Source organism: Pleurodeles waltl, chromosome 3_1, assembly GCF_031143425.1.
Source record: "Pleurodeles waltl isolate 20211129_DDA chromosome 3_1, aPleWal1.hap1.20221129, whole genome shotgun sequence".
Taxonomy (NCBI): Eukaryota; Metazoa; Chordata; class Amphibia; order Caudata; family Salamandridae; genus Pleurodeles; species Pleurodeles waltl.
Window position 1 is genome coordinate 1,901,239,942 of NC_090440.1, and position 22,988 is coordinate 1,901,262,929.

The 22,988-nt window shown below is 44.6% G+C and overlaps 1 protein-coding gene and 2 pseudogenes across 2 annotated transcripts in view; all 3 read right to left on the minus strand.

Annotated features, from left to right (window-relative positions):
* Nucleotides 1-22,988, minus strand: part of KIAA2012 (KIAA2012 ortholog) — a 324,198-nt gene that overhangs the window by 103,190 nt on the left and 198,020 nt on the right. For both annotated transcript variants that reach the window (XM_069226046.1, XM_069226047.1), the window contains exon 16: nt 15,965-16,027. In XM_069226046.1, the coding sequence (XP_069082147.1) occupies nt 15,965-16,027 (63 nt within the window). The remainder of the gene's footprint in view (nt 1-15,964; nt 16,028-22,988) is intronic.
* LOC138285939 (heterogeneous nuclear ribonucleoprotein L pseudogene) lies at nt 20,413-21,036 on the minus strand (annotated as a pseudogene).
* LOC138285940 (heterogeneous nuclear ribonucleoprotein L pseudogene) lies at nt 21,095-22,030 on the minus strand (annotated as a pseudogene).

Here is a 22,988-nt window from a genome sequence, read left to right on the forward strand (position 1 = left end):
CCTTTTGACCCATTGGGGGACTGTGATTTGCGACGTCTATCTTTGAAGACGTTCTTTTTGGTCGCCATTACTTCGGCTCGTCGGTTGGGGGAATTGGGGGCATTGGCATGTTCCTTTCCTTTTTTGTAAGATTTTTCCCGATAGGGTGGTTCTGGTTCCGGTGCCTTCCTTTATTCCAAAAGTCAATTCTTCGTTCCATTCCAGGCAGGCGGTCATCCTTCCTTCAATTTGTCCGGATCCCTCATCAGGGGAGGAGGTCCGTTTGCATTCGTTGGATGTACGTAGGGTTTTGTTGGAGTATCTGCGGGCGGTGGCTCCTTTTCGTACAGGGGATTCACTGTTTGTTACTTTTGGTCCGGCGCGCTAAGGTGAGAAACCTTCCACGGCTTCCTTGAGTCGGTGGGTTCGATCTTTGATTCTGTTGGCCTATTCCTTGAAAGAGGTGGTTCCTCCTCTAGGGATTCAGGGGAGGTCTTCCAGAGGCATGGCGGCGATGGTGGCAGAGCTTCAGGGGACTTCAGTGGTGGAGATTTGCAGGGCCGCCGCTTGGGCTTCTCCTTCGGCGTTTGTGCGTCATTATAGGCTGTCGGACTTGGATGGTTTGGAGTCGGTGTTTGGTCACCGGGTCTTATCCTCTATGAGATAATGTTTGGGATGTTCTTGGTGCAGGATATTAACTAAGGGTCTTGCAACTCGATGTCCGTCTCCTGTGTGTTTTTCTTGCTATGTCTCATTGGTTAAAAGGAAGGCGAGGGAGGGACGGGAGGTAATGCTTCCATTTTCTTACGATAATGGCATTACTCCTAGTCCTACTCCCTCGCCTTCCTTTTCCGTTCCCTCCCACCTTCCCGGTACGGACTGTCCGAGTTGCGGCTTGGGCTTGGTTTTTGTACAGGAGGGGATAAGGGTGGGGGGGGGGGATTGAAAGGGGAAGGGAGGGTCTAGGGGGGAGGCAGGAGGCCTCATTGGTTAAAAGGAAGGCGAGGGAGTAGGACTAGGAGTAATGCCATTATCGTAAGAAAATGGAAGCATTTCGGGTTCCGGCTAGCCTTCCAGGGACCCGCAGACGAACGTCAAAAGAAAGACCCTGGTGCTGCTTCGGGATCACACAGGCACAAGAACACACAAATACACTCTAACACACAAGCAACGGGAGAAGTGTACACTACACATGCTTGCAGATCTATCACAGCCACCATGTAAACACTTACAGTCTGAGATAAAGACTTTAACACACCTCAGAGACAACCCCAGAGTCAGAGAGCACACCACGGGCGCGAGCGAGTGTTTACAGTTAGTGGACCAAATCACGCTGACATGTTTGTGTAGGCATATCGATTCACGTGTCGTCACAGGGGCACGTGCCAATCATACGTACTTTTGCATTAAAGGTGCTTGCCTAAATGTATTTTGTAAGGCGCGCCACTCACAGGGGTTTCTAAGGGCTCAGTCTAGATGGAAATCGTCACAGCAAGACTTGCACTGCTAGAAGTGCGCGCTTCACTGTTAATTTTGCGTCATGAATTCTTTTATAAATGTAACGTACCGTAGTTTTATTTAGCGCACGTGACTCATCGCTATTGTTCTAAAGGATAACCATAGAAACACATCCATCATGACCTATTAGCAAATTACATAAACAACAACTTTAAATATGTAGAGTCCTGTGATTCTGATGTGGAGTGGTTTTCGGTTGTGAGCACCACATAATGATGGCAACAGTTCACTGTGCCTACTTAAGACCACATGCGCGCCCCACCACAGAGATCGTACCACACTCAGGCCCATATTTATACTTTTTTAGCGCCGCATTTGCGCCACTTTTTGACGCAAAAGCGGCGCAAACTTACAAAATACAATTGGGCCATATTTATACTTTTTGACGCACAACTGCGCCAACGCAGTTGTGCGTCAAAAATGTTAACGCCGGCTAACGCCATTCCAAAGCGCCATGCGGGCGCCTTATTTATGGAATGACGTTAGCCGGCAGAGCTGACTGGTGTGCGTCAAAAAAAATGACCCACACCAGGCAGCGCCGGCGTAGGGGAAAATGGAGCTTGGGTGTCAAAAAATGGGGCAAGTCGGTCTGAGGCAAAAAATCTGCCTCAACCCTAGTTGCGCCATTTTTTTTTACTCCCACCCTCCATTGACATGACTCCTGTCTTAGCAAAGACAGGAGTCATGCCCCCTTGCCCAATGGCCATGCCCAGGGGACTTCTGTCCCCTGGGCATGGTCATTGGGCATAGTGGCATAGTGGCATGTAGGGGGGCACAAATCAGGCCCCCCTATGCCACAATAAAATAAAATAAAAAAATCTTATCTGAACTTACCTTAAGTTCCCTGGGATGGGTCCCTCCATACTTGGGCGTCCTCCTGGGGTGGGCAAGGGTGGCAGGGGGTGTCCCTGGGGGCATGGGAGGGCGCCTCTGGGCTCCTTCCGAGCCCACAGGTCCCTTAACGCCTGCCCTGACCAGGCGTTAAGAAATTACGCAAAAGCGGCTGGACATTTTTTTTTTGACCCGCCCACTCCCTGCGGAAGCATAATCTGCATACCGAAACCTAGCTGTCTGCCAAATTTGGTTTAATTCTGTCCAATAGTTTGGGCTGTAGCCTTGTTCAATGGTCCTATTGGAATTACCATGGGAAACACAACATTTTTGACAACTGAGCATAGAGACATACCCCTTTGTTCCTTCAAGACAGGTCCTAACTTGTGGGATAGACTCATTAGAGTGGCTCTACCTAATGTAGGTCCCTCCACTACTCACACACAATGGGGGTTACCACCGGTCCTGAGTCACTACAAATGCGGCCAGTGTCCAGCATGTCCTGTGTGCAACAAAACTAAGGGCTTTTTACATGGTTATGTATCGTACACTCTGGGATCACTGTCCAATTGCAACTCCCAGTATGTTGTGTATGCCATTTGGTGCCCCAGTGAGATGATTTACATGGGACAAACCTCTCAAAAGGTGAAAACTCACATCTTACAACATAAGAATTGGATGAACTGTAAGACACCCGGGGCACCCCCAGTGGAACATTACACAGCTATTGGACACTCAGCAAACAAAATTCGGTGGCAAGTCATTGAAGTCCTAGGACCAGACCCCAGAGGAGGTGAACGCAACATTAAATTGTTGTCACTCAAATGCCGCTGGATACAGAGAGTTGGGTGTATGGAAAGCGGCCTCAACAATCAAGAAGAATGGTGCCAGCTTGCAACAATTACTCGAGGATAACAGGGAAAATTGGACTATACAGGGTCATTTTATAGTGATCTATGCCATCATTGGAACATGTGGTGCTGATAGACTGTTATTTTTTAATTGGTTTATTGTAACTCTTATGTACCCTCACTCCATGCCTTTAGGGTCTTCCTCTGTATCCTGTTTCTTCATTTCTGTCCTTTTGGATCTTTGATGCCCTTTTGGGGTGCTTTTGTAAGCCCTCTTGCCGTCCTACTCTTGGTGTTCAACTTGCTTTCCCTCTCCCACCCCTTTTCTTCTCCTGGTAAAACCAATGTACTGGTTTGGGCAGTCCCTCCATCCTTACCGATATGCCCTTGTGGTGGCTTGCGAGTTTACTGCTATAAGTTGAATCAAAGTAGTTGTCGTTTCACTTGAGTCTTGCTCCCCAGTAGATGCTTGGCTTGCATGCATTGTAGATTGAGTTTTTGAGTGTAGCTTTTTTTGTTTAGGTCAACATTCTAGGAATTTTATTTAGTCCCTTCTGGTTTGTTTCCTTACTTTGGTTATTTATCAATACTATGGTACATTAGGGTTAGCGCTCTAGTTTGCAGCCCTTACTGATATGCGTTCCTCACTTCCAGTGTGAAGAATGCTCCAGCTTCGGCATAGCGACTGGAAGCCCGCCCACTCTCTGTTTTCTAATTTCTGACCATCCGCACTCCCGCGGTTGGCCTGTTGGTGGTCTTGGAGAACAGGATGCTCGGGAAGATGGATTTTTCCCCTCCTCTCTGAACTACAAAGCACAGACACGGACTTGACGCGCTGTATTACGGGTGACAGTGTTTTCATGTGCTGTTTTTTTTGCAATTGCTGACTCCTGGTGAGCTATATATAATTTTGCTCCATCTCTGCCTCAGTGTTGCCGCTGTCTAGTGTGTTTTCCTTGCATTTTGTTCTATTCAGGTAAGGTCGGTAGGGACTGGAGGAATGCATAGTTAACTTTCTAAGTTGGTTGTGCCTTATTTCTTGAGTTAATGATTTTGGACTTCTGTTTAAACAGCACACTGAGGTCTTCTAAGGTGATATTAAGGTCAGTGCAATTGTGTATATCCAGAGGTGTTGACTTGAATGCACATGGAGTGTTTGTCACTTATTTTATTGTTCACTTCTTTCCACCTTTTCAAGTTAGCCAGTTAACTTTGATTGGAACCATCCTCTCTTCCTTTTCTTACGGGGCGAGTATCCAACCTGGGATATCTTTTGTTACCTTTGACCTCAACCCCATCCCATTCTCTCTTACTGTGCTCTTCCTCTTCTTTTTTCTCTCATTCTTTCTGTTTGAGACTGGTTCCCCCATTGAGGGAGCATGGTATTTTCTTTATTTTCCACATAGAAAGCAATGTGAATGGGATTCCTTTCAGGAGTTTTTCTCCTGATATTGTCTGGATTGGTAAGAAGTGTTTTTCCAGATTTTCTACAATCATCTTTGGTGGGACTGGTTTGACTCTCTTGGTCTTCTTCTTTCCTTTTAGCTTACTTCCTTTCTACATAGATATCTACCTTTGTTTGTCCTGGTGATGACCATGGTGGATTCATCCTAAACAAGGGGTCGAAACATCAACTTGATCTTTTGCCAATCCGGGACTGTAATGTTTGGATACAGGACTCTGATATTATAATAATTCTTTGGTTTCGATCTTTTAATCCAGTAATCCAAGGATTGGGCCTGTGGTGCATTATATTGCTTGTATATTTTGTATATAAACATCCAGGGTTTTTGTTCACTTAATATCACTTGTTCACTGGGCCGTCAATCGGGGAAGCTTTTTTTCATTTATTTTCCTAAATATACATTTATTTGTAATATAGTGTATGACATTCTTGACCTGAAAAGTTACAATTGACCTGTATTGTTTGTCATTATATTATCCATGTCTTGCCTTTTAAGTTAATAAATTCTTTCCCAGTGGAACATTTTTTTAATGTGTTCCCTTCCTGGGGAGGCAGACATAGGCTTGTAATAGCAGACGAAGAGTCTGTGAGGACAGATAATGGCCAGGGCCTGTGAGGGCAGACGAAGGGCCTGTAAGGCCAGACAGGATCTTAACCTGTGGACTTTGGTTTCTGCGCTGACCTAAAACACAGATAACATGCAAAAACAAGTTACAATAAGGTGGGCAGGGACCGCTTGCGCTTCCTTTGTTTTTAACAACAAAGTAAACATTTCATCAGAAAAGCAAAGCAAAAATGGAGCGCTTGTTGTAAATTCTTACAGCGCCTGCACACAGTGCCAAATTTTGGTAACTATTGCAGTGTGCAAACAGACAGCACACGCACAAACACAAGGCTAAGTTACTGGAGACACATGGAGACGCCCTCCCCCGGCCTGCTTTCAGCCCCTGCAACAGTCAGTAAACGTTGCATCACTCAGAAACGGTACAAAATGACCTAATACAGTGGTTCCCAACCTGTGGTCCAGGGACCCCTGGGGGTTCGCGAAGCCTTCTCATGGGGTCCGCGACTGCTTAGAAAATTAAACAATATTAACAGATTAGGTCCCCAGATTTCAGTAACGACTCAGTTGGGGGTCCCCGGATTCCAATAATGATTCAGTGGGGGTCCCCAGGTTCCAGTAACAATAAAGTGGGGGTCCATAGAAGTCAAAAGGTTGGGAACCACTGACCTAATATACATATTAGGTCAACAAAAATGTACAAGATCCAATATGCCTCACTGAAGTTTAAACATCACCCGGCACGCACACAACACATACCCACACTTGTGCACATTCTGATGCAAGTCACCTACTTTTGCCTGAGTGGAGATAAGTTTGGCTGGCTGACTGTGTCATCAAAATGACCAATAGATGGGCCCACTGTCCACTTGACTTCCCAAGGGAACAGCCAGGATCTTCGTCGTCGTAATGATCATCACACACAACAAGGCAGAGGCAAGGATTTAGGAGGACGGGACAAATGTGACTAGACTCCAGCCCTGCCACAGCCCTCAGCACGAGGTCAGGTCACAGGTGTGGGCTCCCTGAGCAGCCCTGTTCAGCAATTCCAGAAATGGCCAATCACTGCATAGCTTCACAATAACCCATTACAGTGATTGGTCATGCTTCGTTGACAGGCAGAGCCTCTCACCGCCTGGTGCCATTGCTATGTGTACAAACTGTACCTGTGGCCTACTAGGCCAAGCAACCATGTCAGCCAATCCAGACACCACTCCCTTGCTGTTACATAGCATGTGAGTGGCACCAGGATTGGCCTGAGCAAGCCATTTCACTGCTCATTAGGAGACCGGGGGTCACGGCTTTCATCAACCTCCGCTCACTAATGTGCAGGTGAAGAGAAGCCTCTAGTGCGCATGTCGGGCTGGCTGGAGAAAAGCAGACCGTCCAGCCTGACATGAGCACTAGGTGCCGCACTGTTCTACCTGCCATGCACTATGTAGTCAGCTGATGTATTTAAAGGCAGCCCTGCCCAACCCCCTTCAGAGCCAAATAGATACCATTGGTGGCTGAAGTCTGTGACTGCCATGGGCACGAGAAATAAATTAGTTGGAAAGTTTTTTATGTTCAGTTTGTTCACATCTAATTGGGGGCCCAAGGAGTGGGAAAATATCAGTGGGGCAACGCCCCAGCGCCCTATGGCAGAAACTGCCACTGTGTGTGTGTCGATTTACTTTTAACAAGTATGGGCTCAACATGTCTGGCACACAAAGTGTGGATAAACAAAATACCTGGGCATTTAAACCGAGTTCTGGCCTCCACAAGGACCCATTGGGTTTTCTACCTGTGGAGAAATGGTCTATTTAATGACATTAGGCTAATGGGGCAATGCATTTTGAGTTTTTTGCAGCTGTACAGTTCTTTCCTTAGTTGTACCTAAATGCAATAAGACTTTTCTGATGCGAATAGACCAGCCACATAATTAGAAATGATCTATTACCTTTTAGGCGGGGTCCAGTGGAACAGTGAGTGGACTGTTAGATCTGAAACTAAGGTTCTTTACTTTGGTCATCAAGGGACTTCAAAACTGTAAAACCGTAGGAGATGAATTGTCTTAGATTAGAGGTGCTGTGGAGTCATTTACCACAGTGATTCAGAATTGCATGGTTAAAATGCCGAGCTTGGCTATGGCCCAAGTCTAGAAGAGCTGAAGTCATCAACTCAAGTGTAACACTTCATAGCCTCTAATTATACCTGCGGACACCTTGTTCACACTGCTGCACAGCAGCCATGTCAACCCACTGAGCTTTCCATTGACAGGTAGGGATCTGCATCATGATATACCTACAGAATGTAACCTAGGTTGGAACAGGATTACCTCATCAGCATTGAACCACTGAACCAGTTATCAACTTGACTGACCTTATTTTCCACTCTACATTACCAAATATCTCTGTATGAGCGTGTTGACTTCTTAATCACATGACTCCACTTCTGCTGAAGATCAGTTAATGAGGCAGGGGCTGTTGCAGATTATTCAACAGCTCTTAAGCAGCCAATGGGCAACTTCAATGTACTGAAGGCCCATTTTACCTATAGGTCAGCTTCCTTAGGCCATACTGTCATGGATTTGTAGCCCACCAGCGTAGCCCCCAACGATCTTCAGAGGGTGGCAGTGGAAGCAGCAGGTGCAGTAAATGACTGACTCAAGCTATAGAAGAATTAAGTTGCCCCAAATGGTGTGATGACAGAAAAATTAAAAAAGTACATTGCCACTTGTCAGAGATTAGTGGACTGAGCCACCAACCATGGTTAGGATTCCACATTTCACATTTCAGAGTCATGTTTTGTATATTTAACTGGTATAGATTGTGAGGATGCCGTAAACAGCTTTAATCCTGAACAGATGCTTACAGCCCAACCCGAACAAAGCAATTACTCAGGGGCCACAATTATAAATCAAATAAACAGATTCATTTAAGTGATTCTTCAACAAATTAAAAATCCACAGTCTAAAGTACCACCAAAATTCACATGTATTTATGTCAGAAAACATATAAATAATCATTTTACAAATGACACTTAAACATCACAAACATTTAGTATGTCACAAAAATTTAATTTTATCATTATCTTCCAATAGTAACTTATTGGGGCTGTGTCCTTATTCCAAACGCAGTCCTTATGTGAAGTAATCCCATAGGGAAATATTGTAGGACAAATCATTGTCCTCTTATTGTTCCAATAAAGAAGTGCCCTTTGAAAATGTTTCTGCCCCAATTAAAAATTAAATGGACTCCTCCAATAAAGTATGTCAATGCGTTTCGGCCACCAAATTTTATGCCTCTTCAGGACAACACCAGGAAGACATAGCAATCTAGGCTTAAAGGCAAAACCATCATACTGGTAGTGATGCATTCACTGCGCACACGGTAGCAGAGTTGAAATTTCACTACCAGGAGTTTCTAGAACTATGGCTGGAGCTATAAATACTCGATTTCGCGACCTGCTTGATGCATGCACGGCAGCCACAAGTGTATAAACAACTTGGCTTTGTACATACACTTTCTGGCTGAGTTTTAATGGATTATGTGGGCATATCCCTGATTTACAAACACAGTCAATCCTGAACAGAGCCTGGCCCTGCGTGGAAGACTTTTGTACCCACACCTTGTGCTGCCCCGTGGCCGCTGCATCCTGTGTTTAAAGTCCACCATCCTATTTCAAATGCTCTCACTGATCATGCGACCATGATCATGTGGTTTGAGCTGCACATTTGCATGAATTTAGAATAAGTTCTGGATTTAGAATTTGATAGGAATTGAAAATTGTCCGTTTTAGGGAGAAACATTATAGAGAAATAGCCACAGCTGACTTTCTTCTCCCATAGGTACTGTATTAAGATAATATAATATGTATATTTGTAAAGGGCACGTTCAGACCTTGAGGCATCTTGGCACATAATAATAAATGTTTATTGCTATCTATCTTAATGGTAATAATTTTCTCAACCCTGGAAGAAAGGATGATCAGACACACCAGGATTGGCACTTCTTTCTGTGAGGTGAATCCTTGCAGAAGACCCATTAGTCCACTGAGCACCAGACCTGGCAGAAGGATTGTGGCAGACATCCAGCCTTGAATCCTACTCTGCAATTAGAGTTTCTTCCAGAAAAAAGGGACTTTCAAATCCCACGAACTCTGAAACAGCTCCTCCAATGTCTAATTGGAAGTGTTTATGGAGTGACCGAGCAATGAAAACCAGATGGGTCGGATATTAGACAATGGTATTGTCTTGTGTACCTTTGCTGTATACTATTCGCCAAGCATTTATGTACGGCTTTTCTAAATGAGGCGATAAACAAATAATTAACAACGATGTGACTGCTAAGTCCAGTGACTATTTTTTCCTCATTTGAGATGGTGGTAAAGTGTAATTGTGTGACATTATGAGTGTCTACCTGGCAGTGGCAGTAGTGAGAAAGCGTCTGAAAGTGACAGTGTGATGTTTGTGACAAAAGTTTGTGAGATGCGTTTTGTACAGGGTTGTCAACGCACCGCCCTTTGGTGATGTTCGGATGTTAGAGGCCCTGCGAAGTGACGTCCGCTGGCGTAAAAAAAGGGGGTGTTCTCATACCTGTCCTGTTTTCTCATTCTGAACCTTAACCAAACCTTTGTGTCTATGCCTTGCATGCTGTGCTGTACTTTCCATTGATCTACTGCACATCTCTTGCACCTCTCATAGCAGTTTCATTCCCGGCCCATCGGAAACTGCAAGGCACTTGCAATGAGCCCTGAACTATTTAAATCGACAAACTCTAGGAGATACAGCCCATGCCCGCAGTCTTCTGTGTCACGAGGCAACATGAGATTTAGAAAGGGGCACGTGCAGGCCTCTTTTTGGACTTATTTCTACTTCTCAATATGCCAGTGATATAGCTCAGTGGTGAATAGCTTGCTGCTAAGAAATCTCTCACCTGCAGGCGTCAGGTTGGAACCTCGTGCAAGTCACCTCAACCGTTTGCCAGGCTATTGTCGATTCAATTAGTGCCATTCAACTGGGCTTATAAAATGAGGTTGCTGTAACTAATGTGGGATATAATGTTGGGCATTAAATACCGAAGCCGTACTTATGCCTGCGAGAGGAGGCAGGGAGCATGGATCCGTGTGACACCAGTACTTCCGTCATGGACTGCCAACGTGCCAGGACCCGTCAGTCTATGAATATTCCAGAAAGCGCTCTCATAAATAGTTCATGGCTCTCACAGCGGGGAGTCGGCTCCTGCACTGAGGAAGCTGGGAGCCTGGCGGAGGCAGGCCGGCGCGCGATCCTTTCATGGCTCGTTTCATCTTTCGTTTCCCCCACCTGGGCTTTCATGTCTCCAGACCCCTCCCGCCGTTAATTTTGCAAGACCCTCTGCTCCACAGGGCGCGGGCCCCAGGTGCTGTTACTGGACCTATTTTAGGAAGCATGATGGGGTGCTCGCCTGGCGTACCAACAGGCGCGGACTGGGAAGCCTAAGCAGAGCCAATCAAAATGTTCAAACCGGCCTGCTCCCTTCTGTCTTTCTCTCCCTTTTGTCTTCTCTCTCTTTCCTCTGTCTCTACGAAAGCACCTGCTGTGCCTTCTGAAGTTGACGTGGGAGAGCTGGCAAAAGGCGCCCCTCCGCCTTCAAAAAACCGGTCCTCGAAAGGCTCCAGCCCATCAGGAAAATGCCCGATGGAATACATGGACAGCGCAACTCAACTTTGTACATTTCTTTCAAAAAGGCTCGTGGGAGCCTTGTCAAGTACGAAATCGTGACTTGACAGGCCCGCTCTATGCAGGGTGCCCAATTCCTGAAAGTGCCAGTTCCGAAGTTTTGTTTCCATACACATATTTGGACCCACATTTACAAACTACAAAAATCTACCAAAACAAGAGAAGGTGGCCTAAAGCTCAGAGCTGCTTACTTTGTAACTGAGGGACCAGGTTCGAGTCTTGGCTAGGGCTCAACATCCTCTGATTCTGAGCAAATCACTTAATCTCCCTGTGCCTACAAAAACAAATGTGTCCTTATGTAATGTAAGCGGTGCTAAGATAAAATGTTCAAATACCGTTGGGTCCAGTCTGCACTATATAAAACATAAAATTGTGCTAGGTTTATGTTACTTTTTAATGCAGACATCACTCATAGCATTGGGTTTACATTTGCAATACAGCACACATTACAATATGTGCTGGATTGTAACCCAAAGTAGCACAACTCAGCACAATGTGTTGGCTTGTATTACTCTGTCAAAGGAGGCATTCCATTGGTGGTGCATGGACATTCCTGTGCATCCATCTATGGATTTTGATGCAAATCCATATCTACATGGATTTAGGGCAGAATCCTGTTGCTGGTATAACAAGTAGAAATTGGTTTTCAACATAATTTTTGTGCGGGATTGGGCCACAACAGACACTCTTGCACTCTAGTGTCAGGGTGTCTGCACTGGTGCATGACAGCTTAAACTGTGCCAGCACAAGGAGAGAGCAGAACAGCACCACATCTTTGTCGGTATGACACTGTTCTGCTCTTGCACAATGTTACTCACCACAGCCAATTCACTTGCTGCTCTGCATAATTTATTTGTAAATCTTGGCCGTTAAGTGGTATCGTTAGCATACTGCGCCTGTCTGCTTGGTGTGGAGTCTCACGATAAAAAAAGGAACAGTAGACAGCGAATAATCAATCATTCGGGGATATTTCTTTTCTACATCACACTATATTGGCATTTGGTTATATTATGTAATCCCTGTCTGGGTAGCATCCATCTATCACTGGAATGTCTCTTTGGTGCTATGGACTCCTTCTGTAAGTTTTGTATCCATCACTCTGTTACACACCACACCAGTATTACACCTGAAAGAGCAGCTGATTTTGTTACAAAGGTCAGAGGTGGCCTTTGGTAGCATAGCATCCTATGCAGAAAGTAATTTGTTACCCTCTCTGCCTTCACATTTGAATAAACTGAAGCTGCAGGGGGACCTTTTTGTGTTCACAGGTCAATGCATGGCAGATGACCCCAGGGCAGTGACTAGTTAGAGGGGGTTGTTGATGTGTGGTGCCAGGGAATGAGATCGGAGGGGATGGAAAAGGGCTCATGGAGTATTAAAAACAGCGCTTGTGATACACTAAAAGTGATTAAAACCACCTTTACTTGAATTATTTATGCCAAGTCAGAGGGCCACACTTGCATGACCCTAATGCAGACAGCTCCATGTGCCCCACTGAAGATTGGTAACCTGGGTCTAGCCCTAGCGGCACACTGTCATTGTAGCGTATTTCTTTTAATGCTCCGGTGGCGCAGTGTGCCGGCCCAAATTTACAAGGCAACACAAAGCCACCTTGCGTGACCCTTAATGGCCTAGTAAATATGACCCCCTTTCACACATAATTCGGCATGAAAGGGGCCTTCCATGGGTGTTGCTGTGGTTGTTCTCACCACTGGAATCTGACAGAACCTGATGCATTCCCAGATTTACAAGGCTGGAAATGTATCAGATTCCTACGCCCCCTCGGGGGTGTCGTTTAAGTGGCGCAACAGGGAGAAATAAACCACTAATGATTGTTTATGTGCAGGAAGGTGCACATAAACAATCAACACTGTAACGTAGGCACCGTTGCACCCTGGCGCTAGGAAGCAGTCTGTGCACCAGTGCAGAGGAATGTACTGGGATGTGTTGTACTTCTGTAAATACGACGCATCCCTGCATTTTCAAAATGATGCAGCACGGCACAGCAAGCTGGCTTACAGCACCACGCTGCAGCATTTCTTAGTAAATGAGGCCCTGAGACTGAGAGACCATGGTTTACAGGTGCTCTCCCAATTTTCCAATATAAATAATACCACCTCTTGGCCACCCCCGGAGATGGGTACTGGAGTCCACAACAATATATAGAATCATACATGGGTAACAGTGGGTAACGGGGATGTTTTTCACAAAGGGGAACTTGGGGCCAGATGTAGGTAGCCGTTTGCATGGTGCAAACTGCGAAAATCGCAGTTTGCGCCATGCAAACAGCCTAACGCGATGCTCATTCCCAAATTGCGAGTCGGTACCGACTCGCAATTTGGGAATGCGACTCGCAAATAGGAAGGGGTGTTCCCTTCCTATTTGCGACTCGCATCGCAATTCAGAATTGCTTTGTGACCGCGAATGCGGTCGCAAGCAACTCGCAGTTACCACTAGTGTCACACTGGTGGTAACTCATTCGCAAAAGGGAAGGGGTCCCCATGGGACCCCTTCCCCTTTGTGAATGTCGACAGAAATATTTTTTCAGAGCAGGCAGTGGTCCTATGGACCACTGCCTACTCTGAAAAAACTAAACCAAATGGTTTCGATATTTTTTTCATTTTGCAACTCGTTTTCCTTTAAGGAAAACCGGCTGCAAAATGAAAAAAAAAACTGCTTTATTTAAAAAGCAGTCACAGACATGGAGGTCTGCTGACTTCAGCAGGCCACCATCCCTGTGAGTGCAGGGACTCGCTATGGCGTCGCAAAATGCGACCCACCTCATGAATATTGATGAGGTGGGTCTTTGCGACCCCATAGCGAGTCGCAGACGGGTTCTGAGACACCGTTCTGCATCCGGGATTGCGACTCGGAAATTGCGAGTCGGACAGACTCAGAACACTGAGGTGAAAAAATCCCCATTATTCACTTTTTACCTATCTATAATTTTATGTTAAGTATGCTCTACAAAATCATCTGCCCCTGTCCTGTTATCAAGTGCTATGCAGGGTAAGAACAGGAATATGAAGCCATAAATAACTTGGCTTCACCTCATTGTTCCAAATGTAATAAAACATACATACCTCAAACCAACCAAAAAACACACTCCATATATCAACCGACACACTCACCTCCCAAAGTTGTGGTGTCTGCTCTCCATCAGAGCACAAAGCCAGAGCTGCACTGACATGCTTTCAAAGAGCCCTGTCAGAGCAGCCTGGAATTTCTAAATGACATAACAACAGAAAGTAATACTTATTGTTACCCCCCTGTTGCTATGTTCCAGCAGCGGATGTCCTTCTGCTTAAATTGTTAAATAATAGGGCTGGGGCCCAGAAGCCAGTCACTATCGCAACTGAATGTTGGAATTGACAAAAACTATGGCTGTATAGTCTTGATTCCACCTCATGCCTCTTTAACCCCCTGTACTTCCTGCCGCCACTTTATCTCGCTCTTGCAAGTTATTTTTAATCCCCCCTTGTTCCCTTGTCCCTTTGTCACTGTTTTCTTCATTTCTCTTTCTTCCTCCCTCTTGCTTTCTTGTTCTAGGTCAAACTTTATGATGAAAAAATAAATAAATCCCAGTGCCCACAAATTAGTGTCTGTGAGCACCATCCTTCAACCCCTAACTCAAATCAAGCACTGGGACAACCAGATTTAGAATGTGGCATTCACACTAGACCTTCGTCAGCCAACTGCCAATTATAACACCAAATGGGGCAGGGTTGGCATTTATGAGATTTTATCAACCTCATGTTGGAATAGGTAAGTAAACGTTGTTTAGATGGGTGTGGGGGTTGTATTATCTCAATTATAAATTATTTTTCTTTTGGAGCAGAATGCTGCTACCCCTGGGTGCGGAGAGATTCAAAATGATGGCAATTAATAAATAAAAAGATGTTATTAGATACATGAAGTTTTGTTCTCAGTGTGGTATTCAGTTCCAAAAACTGCAACAGGAATATTTATCAGCGAGGGGTGATAAACAGGGCTTCACAATAATTGGGTCCAAGAATTAAAGAATTACATATATTTGCAATCCCTGTAATGATGGGCAAGAATCACATTTTGTAAAAAAAACATTAAAAAAAACCGCCGGTTTCTGGAACAAAATACCACCTGCAATAACAAAAAATTATATATATCTGTATAATAATAATTACAGATATATACCTACTGCTATTTGCTGCATAACCATCATTCGAGTATCAACCTTACGCTGGATCTTGCAGACCTGTGGTTGGAGTGCTTTGCCCCTCTCGTGTTTTCCAGAGTCTGGCTACTGACAGGTGGTACGCTCCTCAGTGGACTCTACCATCGGGCGGTTAGTTGTGCTACCTCACTATCTAGGGTTGCAGCGTAGCTGCAGAAAAGACACAATGGGGGTTATTACAACTTTGGAGGAGGTGTTAATCCGTCCCAAAAGTGACGGTAAAGTGACGGATATACCACCAGCCGTATTACGAGTCCATTATATCCTATGGAACTCGTAATACGGCTGGTGGTATATCCGTCACTTTACCGTCACTTTTGGGACGGATTAACACCTCCTCCAAAGTTGTAATAACCCCCAATATGTCTCCAGACAAAAAGGTAGGGTCCTGCCCAAGAGTCAAATACTCGAGACCAGATATTGGTGGTAGGTTTGTAGAGAGCAGGCAAGGTGAGCCCGCAGTCACCATAGCTTGTGAACTTTGGAAGTAGGTGTCTCCTATTAGGGTCTTGACCACAATAACAAAAGGCACTGCTCGGGGGGAATTAAGGGATGTGGGGGTATGCCCTTTAATTAATAAACATATTTTCTAGAGATGGATTATAGTGAGAGTGCCCAGATATGGAACCCGGTGTCACTCCATTTGTCAAGTCTCCTGACTGATGGAACACCTCTCCCCCAGCAACATGTAGTTGTTATGCCTGCCTGAATGTTTTACCTCATCCAACGTACCTTTTAGGGGGCCATTCTGAAGAGTGCCTTAAAATAAAGATATTTGTCACAAATACTCCGGAAAATAGTTTTTATTTATGAACTACACAGTTTTTAATATCTCTTAACTCACCGGTGTGTCATCGGCTTTCTTCTGAGGTAGGATCAGTGGTTTATTTTCTTTTACAGATTCTTCCTGTAATCAAACACCAGTATTGCATTAAATGAAATGACAATGGAGCTGATTCACAAAATGATTTATAAGTATGGGAAGTGGTACTACAAGAGTACTCGATTTCTTGCTCTTATGTGCCTCTGTGAATCAGCCCTAAACGTTCAACTTTATTAGTAAACATGCAAAGACCGAACAAAGCTTTTAGTTTGCTTAAATTGTATCTGAATATTTCCATTTTATTCCTATTTAAGATGTTTGGAGATAAATTACAAAGCCTTGTAAGAGCACTACAGAGTATACAGAGAGGATAATAGGCTCCAATTTAACTGGGCTGCATTGTGGTGCAGTGACCAGTCCAGAGTGGTTCTTGTTGGCCAGTAGGACAGTCTGACCAGAACACTGGGGCACCATTGCTCAGGCTGAAGTGTTGTATAGGGCTCCAGGGGTTATGGTTGCAACAAATATCGTCTTCCAACTAACAGCTATGTATGTATGTGCAACCAGTTGGAATTACAGTTTAGAAAATGAGAGCCCTCACCCAAATCTGTTATTCCAGCGGCAGCAGAAATGCAGGGGTTTGTGTATCCAGAAATTATTCCTTCTTTAGCATGAACACTTTTCCAGGATGCATGAAGGGTTCACACCAGGCACACAATTTTCTGATGGCCACATTTTCTGCTTAGAGGAATAAAGTGCTTGGCCATAGTGGCAACCCTTAAAGTATAGCATTATTTCATGGTTGTCTAGAGATAATATATGCAGTTTTGCACTCAGTATGGTATTTAGTTGCAAAACAGCAACAGGCCTATATATCAGCTAGTTGCAAAAAGACAAGATGATGGACGGAATGCTGAACAATGTTAAAAATTCACCCCGCGTCACAGATTTGGGCCTAAACCCATAATTTTGTTGCTCGACAAACCATTCCAGTTTGAACCCAGCCATATGCAAATCAGTCTTTACCCTGATCCCCATGGGAACAGTCCAGTCCAAACTGCCAGGTCAGGCTCTCCCTGAAATGGAAATAAGCATCTTGGGACTGGTTTCTTAGTATCACCCCATATCAGTCAGGCAAGCTTGAATCCAGTGGCAAAGCGAGCAGAGCACAGGTCCCACGTCTAGGCAAACACTTCACACTTAGGATGACAATTGCAAAAAGAACAGATGATGGATGAAATGCTGAACAATGACAAACTCTCACGCCCAGTTAGAGATCTGGGCCTTAATCCATAATATTTTTGCTCACCACATCATTCCGTTTTGGACCCAGCCATATGCAAATCAATCTTCACCCTGCGCCCCATGGAAACACTCCAGCCACGCTAAGTCCTCCCTGGATCACCCCTCGTCAGCCAGGCTTGCTTGAATCTGGTGGTGTAGCGAGCATAGGCCCCACTCTTGGGCATACCCTTCCTACTTAGGGTGACAAATACAAAAACCTATGGAGTGGGATGCGGCCATGAGGGATTGCCAGTGGCTGAGATTAATTCAAGCATTCCATTTATCACCTTGTTGTTTTTGCACTTGGCGCCCCTAGTGCTCTGGGCATGCCCAGATGTGGGTACCGGGTTCACTGTGCTAATGGATTCAAGCTAGCCTGGTTGATGAGGGGTGATGCCCGAAACTGGTCCCAGGATGCTTGTTTCCTGTCCAAGGAGGACATGGATGGTAGTTCAGGCTGGAAAGTTCCCATGGGGAGCAGGTTCAAGAATGATTTGCATATGACTGGGTCAAAACTGGGTTGCATGGTGGGAAAAAAAACAATGGATTGGGATGTGTCTCCAAGTAGTTGCCAAGGGTTGAGATTAATTGAGGTATTCCATCCATCACCTTGTTGTTTTGACATTTATTGGGTAGGGCTGATAAACAGCCCTTTAAAGTCTTTTGGATGTAAGAAGGAAACAATCACATATATTCACAATCTCCTTAACAATGGATAAGAATCAAAATTTAAATAAGCATAGGCAAAGCCAATGGGCTACTTCTTTATAATGTATGTGCCGAGTTCTTGGCTTTACGAGTGTTCGTCTGTAAAGTAGCCTCTACAAAAAGTACAAAAAGCTTTTCAAAATACAGAAGGAAAAGCAAAGATATAACTTATGGTTTCTCAAAACTGTACTTTGAATTTAATGTTTTCAATCTTTATAAATTGCATGGTTTAGTTTTTAAATACGCTTCACCCAGGAAACTAATAATTTGAAAACAAAGCAGACTCTAAAGGCAGATGTTTGCCAAAGACTAATTTACTTTCTACCGGATTCAGCTATTTGGTCCTCTGTATTACCCAAGAGAGCAGATTTATGGGTCTCCTAGATAAGTGTCAAGCTAAGAATACTTTCCTTTCATAGTCCAGCTAAGTGAGTTCAGCATATAGCCCTGCTTTGTGCTTTCAAGCAGTATGTGGAATGCAGAAGCTAAAACAAAATCAACCCTAACAGTTTTCTCTTTAGCCATATCCCTGCAAAAATATCCCTGTTGCTGAGCTTTTACAGACAAGTTGGAAGGCGTGGGATGCAAGACAACGTGGGTATTTGAGGGGTGGGAAGCAGGACGCAAAAGAGCTATTAAACACATGCACTCTCATGGACTGCTGAATAAAAAAGAAACATGTAGTTCCATAAATATGAGCAGAGGAAGGATACAAGTCAGTCCATGAAAATAATCCTAAAGAGGATGTACTTCAAGGGAAGGGCCAAACACAAGAAGAGGAAGGCAAGCCATTGAATAAGAAGCAAGCAAATTACAGTGACAATAAAGTGAACCACTGAAGCAATGTGTGGTATATATAAGGCAATTGTAAGTTGACAATAAGTCTTTTGCAACAAGACAGCTTGCGCAGTATGGATGGCAAGATCTAAAAAAACTGTCCTTGTGAATCACTTTCGTGTGGTGGAGTGTTTGAAACAAAATACCATCTGCAAGAGCAAAAGTGTAGCTTTTACATGTAAAATTGTTTTATTCTTTCATCATAATTTAAAAAATCAACCATAAATTGGATCTTGCAGCTTTGGTCAGTGAAATTCTTTGCCATCATTGCGTTTTACCCAATCTGACTACAGACGGGTCCTAGGCACTTCAGGGAACTCTAACATCTACCAGGTAATTAGGTCATTCCAGAGCATGAAATGTGTTTTAACCTGTCTTAGGCACCCATCAACTTTGGCTAATGGAGGCAGCAGGCCTTGCTATCTTCCTCCAGTAATCTCATGTGTGATGGCTCAATTGGTAATGGTTAAAGAGACTCAGTCCTCCAACACAATGGATTGGGGGAAAGATCTCCTCTACCAGAAGAAGAGACCGTCATACCTTTGAACTCCCCATGAGAGACACTGGGTCCCACTTATCTTCAGTAAAAGACCTATGTTCAGTGTACTAAGGTAGATATGATCAGAACTCAGACATTGACAATCTGTGTAAGGGTGTAACTTGAAGAGGTGATGCCACAAATTGCATGTATCTACAACCCAGCGAAGAGTCCTGATGATATTCTAGATGCTGGCCCATGAGAGGAGTTGATGAACAAAATGCCCCACACATGGGGGAGGCCATTGAAAAAGAAGCATCTGGGGACATTCTATTTAAGTAGGGGAGCATCCTCCACCCTTGCTGCTTGTACATATTTAAAATGCCCCACACACGGGGGAGGCCATTGAAAAAGAAGCATCTGGGGACATTCTATTTAAGTAGGGGAGCATCCTCCACCCTTGCTGCTTGTACATATTTCTATTATTTAGGGCTGCAGGGTACCTGCAGAAGGGACACAATATGCTTGTACATGAAAATGTAAGGTCTTGACTAAGAGTGGAATAACCAAGACCAGATATTGGTGGAAATTTGCAGAGATCCCAGAAATTGACTTCAAGAATCAAGGCAAGGAATCAGTATATCCTCAAGAGCATGTCAGAACAAACTCCTGAACCATGTTGCTCCGCTAGCAAATATAAAGAATATGGCAGATGATATCAAGGATTCAGACACTGTCATAATCCTACAGATCCTGGTAGGTGGGGCCAAAGAATCATCACTCTTATAGAAATGTATACTACTTGAACCTTGTCGACTGAGAGCTGAAGATGTTGGACAATTGACCTCCACCTGGAGGACTTGACAATGTCAGAAATGGGGGTGATAGGTCAAGGGTCCCTTGTAGGCAACTCATTCTTCAAGGAGATGGTAAAATGTGGGTGCATATTCTGCTGTGGATGAGGTTTAATCCTCTTTTGTAATGTGATGCTAGCAAAGGCAGCAATAATAAAACGTTTTGCAGAGTTTAAAAAAAATGAAGTTTAACAATTTATTTTAACATCCAACAGCATGATCAACAACTGGCGAATAAATCGTTATATTATAAAACAGGAAACATAAATCACAAAAGGAGGAATGTAAGGGTGGTTGCGCCTATGCAGTTAGGATGCACACTGAGCCGTGGAAAAGCAGAGTTTCAGGGTGTATGGCTGAGGCCCACTTGGCTTTTCATCTGAAAGTGGTTTAATATGCTCAGCGTTTCCAAAGCGTCATTCTTTTCATCCTGTTGCGGCAATCCTGAAGAACTCTGTGCACTATTTCCAGTAAACACTTTACTTGGCCTCTTTACACCTAACTCGTAGTAAACCTCATAGAAGTTTTGCGCTGTCACTTCCTTCACTTCCTGAGGTGCACTGAAGAAATGAAGGATGTTGCCCGGGTGCTGTATCCTGTTCTTTGTTGCTTGTTCCCGCATGGAATCCTGTTATTCCGGAAGCCGATGAAATCCTTATAACTGCACGAGCCATCTTCAAGTATATATGACTGGCCCGGCATGATACCATGCTGCTTGGAAACACAAACATTTAGTTTCTGCCCAAACGTGCAGTTGTTGTTTAGCTGGGTGAGGGCACAAGCTACTCCATCTACCATGGCAGCTCCAGGTTTACTCTTCATGAATTTAACCTTCTCCACATTCCCACACAGACAGAAAACATTGAAGACCCAATCGCAGTTCATCTTGGAAGGCTCAAGGCTATAAACCATCAGAACGGAGCTGTCAGCATGGGGCCAGAACTCTCAGGGAGGGCTAAGTGGGGCAGATGCCTTCCGTTCTGTGGTTGAAAGCTCAGTGGTCCACGACGAGGAGGTGGACCAGATGCAGGAGGGGGACCCATTCATCTTACTTCATAGAGAGGTGCTGGAGGACCGTATCCATCGTCATAGTGTCCATGATAGGCACCATGAGGCCTGCCCATAGCTGGTCCTGGTCCAGCCTTACAATATTCTACCGGATGATCACCAAGCAGGGATGGCTGTCTCTGTCAATTGTTGGGGTTGTTGTCAGTGTGTCCTTGGCCATTCAGGTTGGGGTTTGTGTAATCCTAGGTGTCTTGGTCATTCCTGAACACATTCAACCTTATTGGCTTGGTGTACTCGATCTTCAGTGTGCAGCAACCACAGTATATATCTGCACCATTTAGAGATGCCTTCGCTCTTTGCGCACTTTGAACAGAGTCAAACTCCACCATCGACTGAACACCATTCTTCCTAAAGATGACAGTCCTCTGAATAGGACCACATGGGTTACAAATTGTGTACAGAACATCTGTGGTAATTGAATAGATAGGGTTGAGGATGGTTAGAAGGAGCACATTGCTAACACCTTTTGAATCATCACTGGGATCGCCAGAGCAGGACATTTTCTGACTGGTTGAATAATTCACAAGGCTGGATGCCCTGCGATGTAGATCGAGCTGTCTGCAGCATAGTTCATAGCGTTCCATGCAGCAATGACATCTTCAAACTCCACCAGGGCCTGTCTTTTCAGGGCACCACTACCACATAGCTGATGGGAACGCCCTCCTGCAAAGTCCGCTTCTACCACACCATCCATCAGGCCACAGACATGCATGGTCGGGAAGAAACCGTCCTGTGTGGATCTTCACAGCTACCTTCCCCACCAGAAGTATTTACCCCCAAACCACTGCCATCTGTTTTCTGACAGTTAGGTGCCCGGCCATTATCATTTCCATGATGCCGTCCTCCTTGAGACACCATCTTGTTCTTCCGCTGCTGGGGGCGGAAGTGAAGTTTAATCCTCTTGAAAGAAGGTGTGCCATTCTGAGCTTTTCAACAGGGCAGGCCATGGTAGGAACAGTCATTGAGCTACTCCACACACAGCACCCACATGCTCCAGACTAACAGGGGTGCTTTAACCAACATCTGGGTCAATGCCACGCCAGCCCATTCTTCTCAACAAGACATCATTGATGATGTTTTAACAGTAAATGATGAAGGAATGCAAAGATATAATCCTTTATCACATTTCAACCAATTCCATATAGGGTTTCTCCAGTGGGGGTGGGGGGGAGTTTGGGTTTCTTAAACAAATGTGGAGCAATCATGGAAGAGACTTGACTTCTCCACAGACTGATGAGAATTCACCTGGAATTCCAGTTAACATTCTTTCCCTGATTCAGCTTACGGGGAGTGTTCCCTAATAGGATGGGCAGGTTCATACCCCTTTCCTAAAATGCCTTCTAGAAAACAGTTAAGGAATTTTAAGAGCAATGTTTTCCTAGTCATGAAAAGGGAGATTCTGGACTGCCCCATCATCATCAGTCTTTGATACTTCAGCATGTAAGGTATACTTCTACTCAATGACATTATTGTGCCAGGGGAATGTAGTGAGGCCCATAAGAGAATTGCAGGCCACAGGGATGGCTAAGTCCCCCCAAAAGCTGCTTTGAACACTTGGTCAAGATGGTGTATGGAGAGATTTTTTTATCCCTTTTCAGAAGGTATAGGGCCTGTTTTAGAGTTTGGTGCACAGGTTACTTCATCACAGATGTGGATGATATCCTATCTCCATGATTACAAGTATCATAGGATTTAATACATTTGTAGTAGGGTGTATGGAATATCCACCATGTGTCTGATAGAGTACTCTGCCTGCCAAACTCTAAATCAGGCCTATATGTTTTGCCCTGATTTGTTTTTTATCAGAGCAAGAATC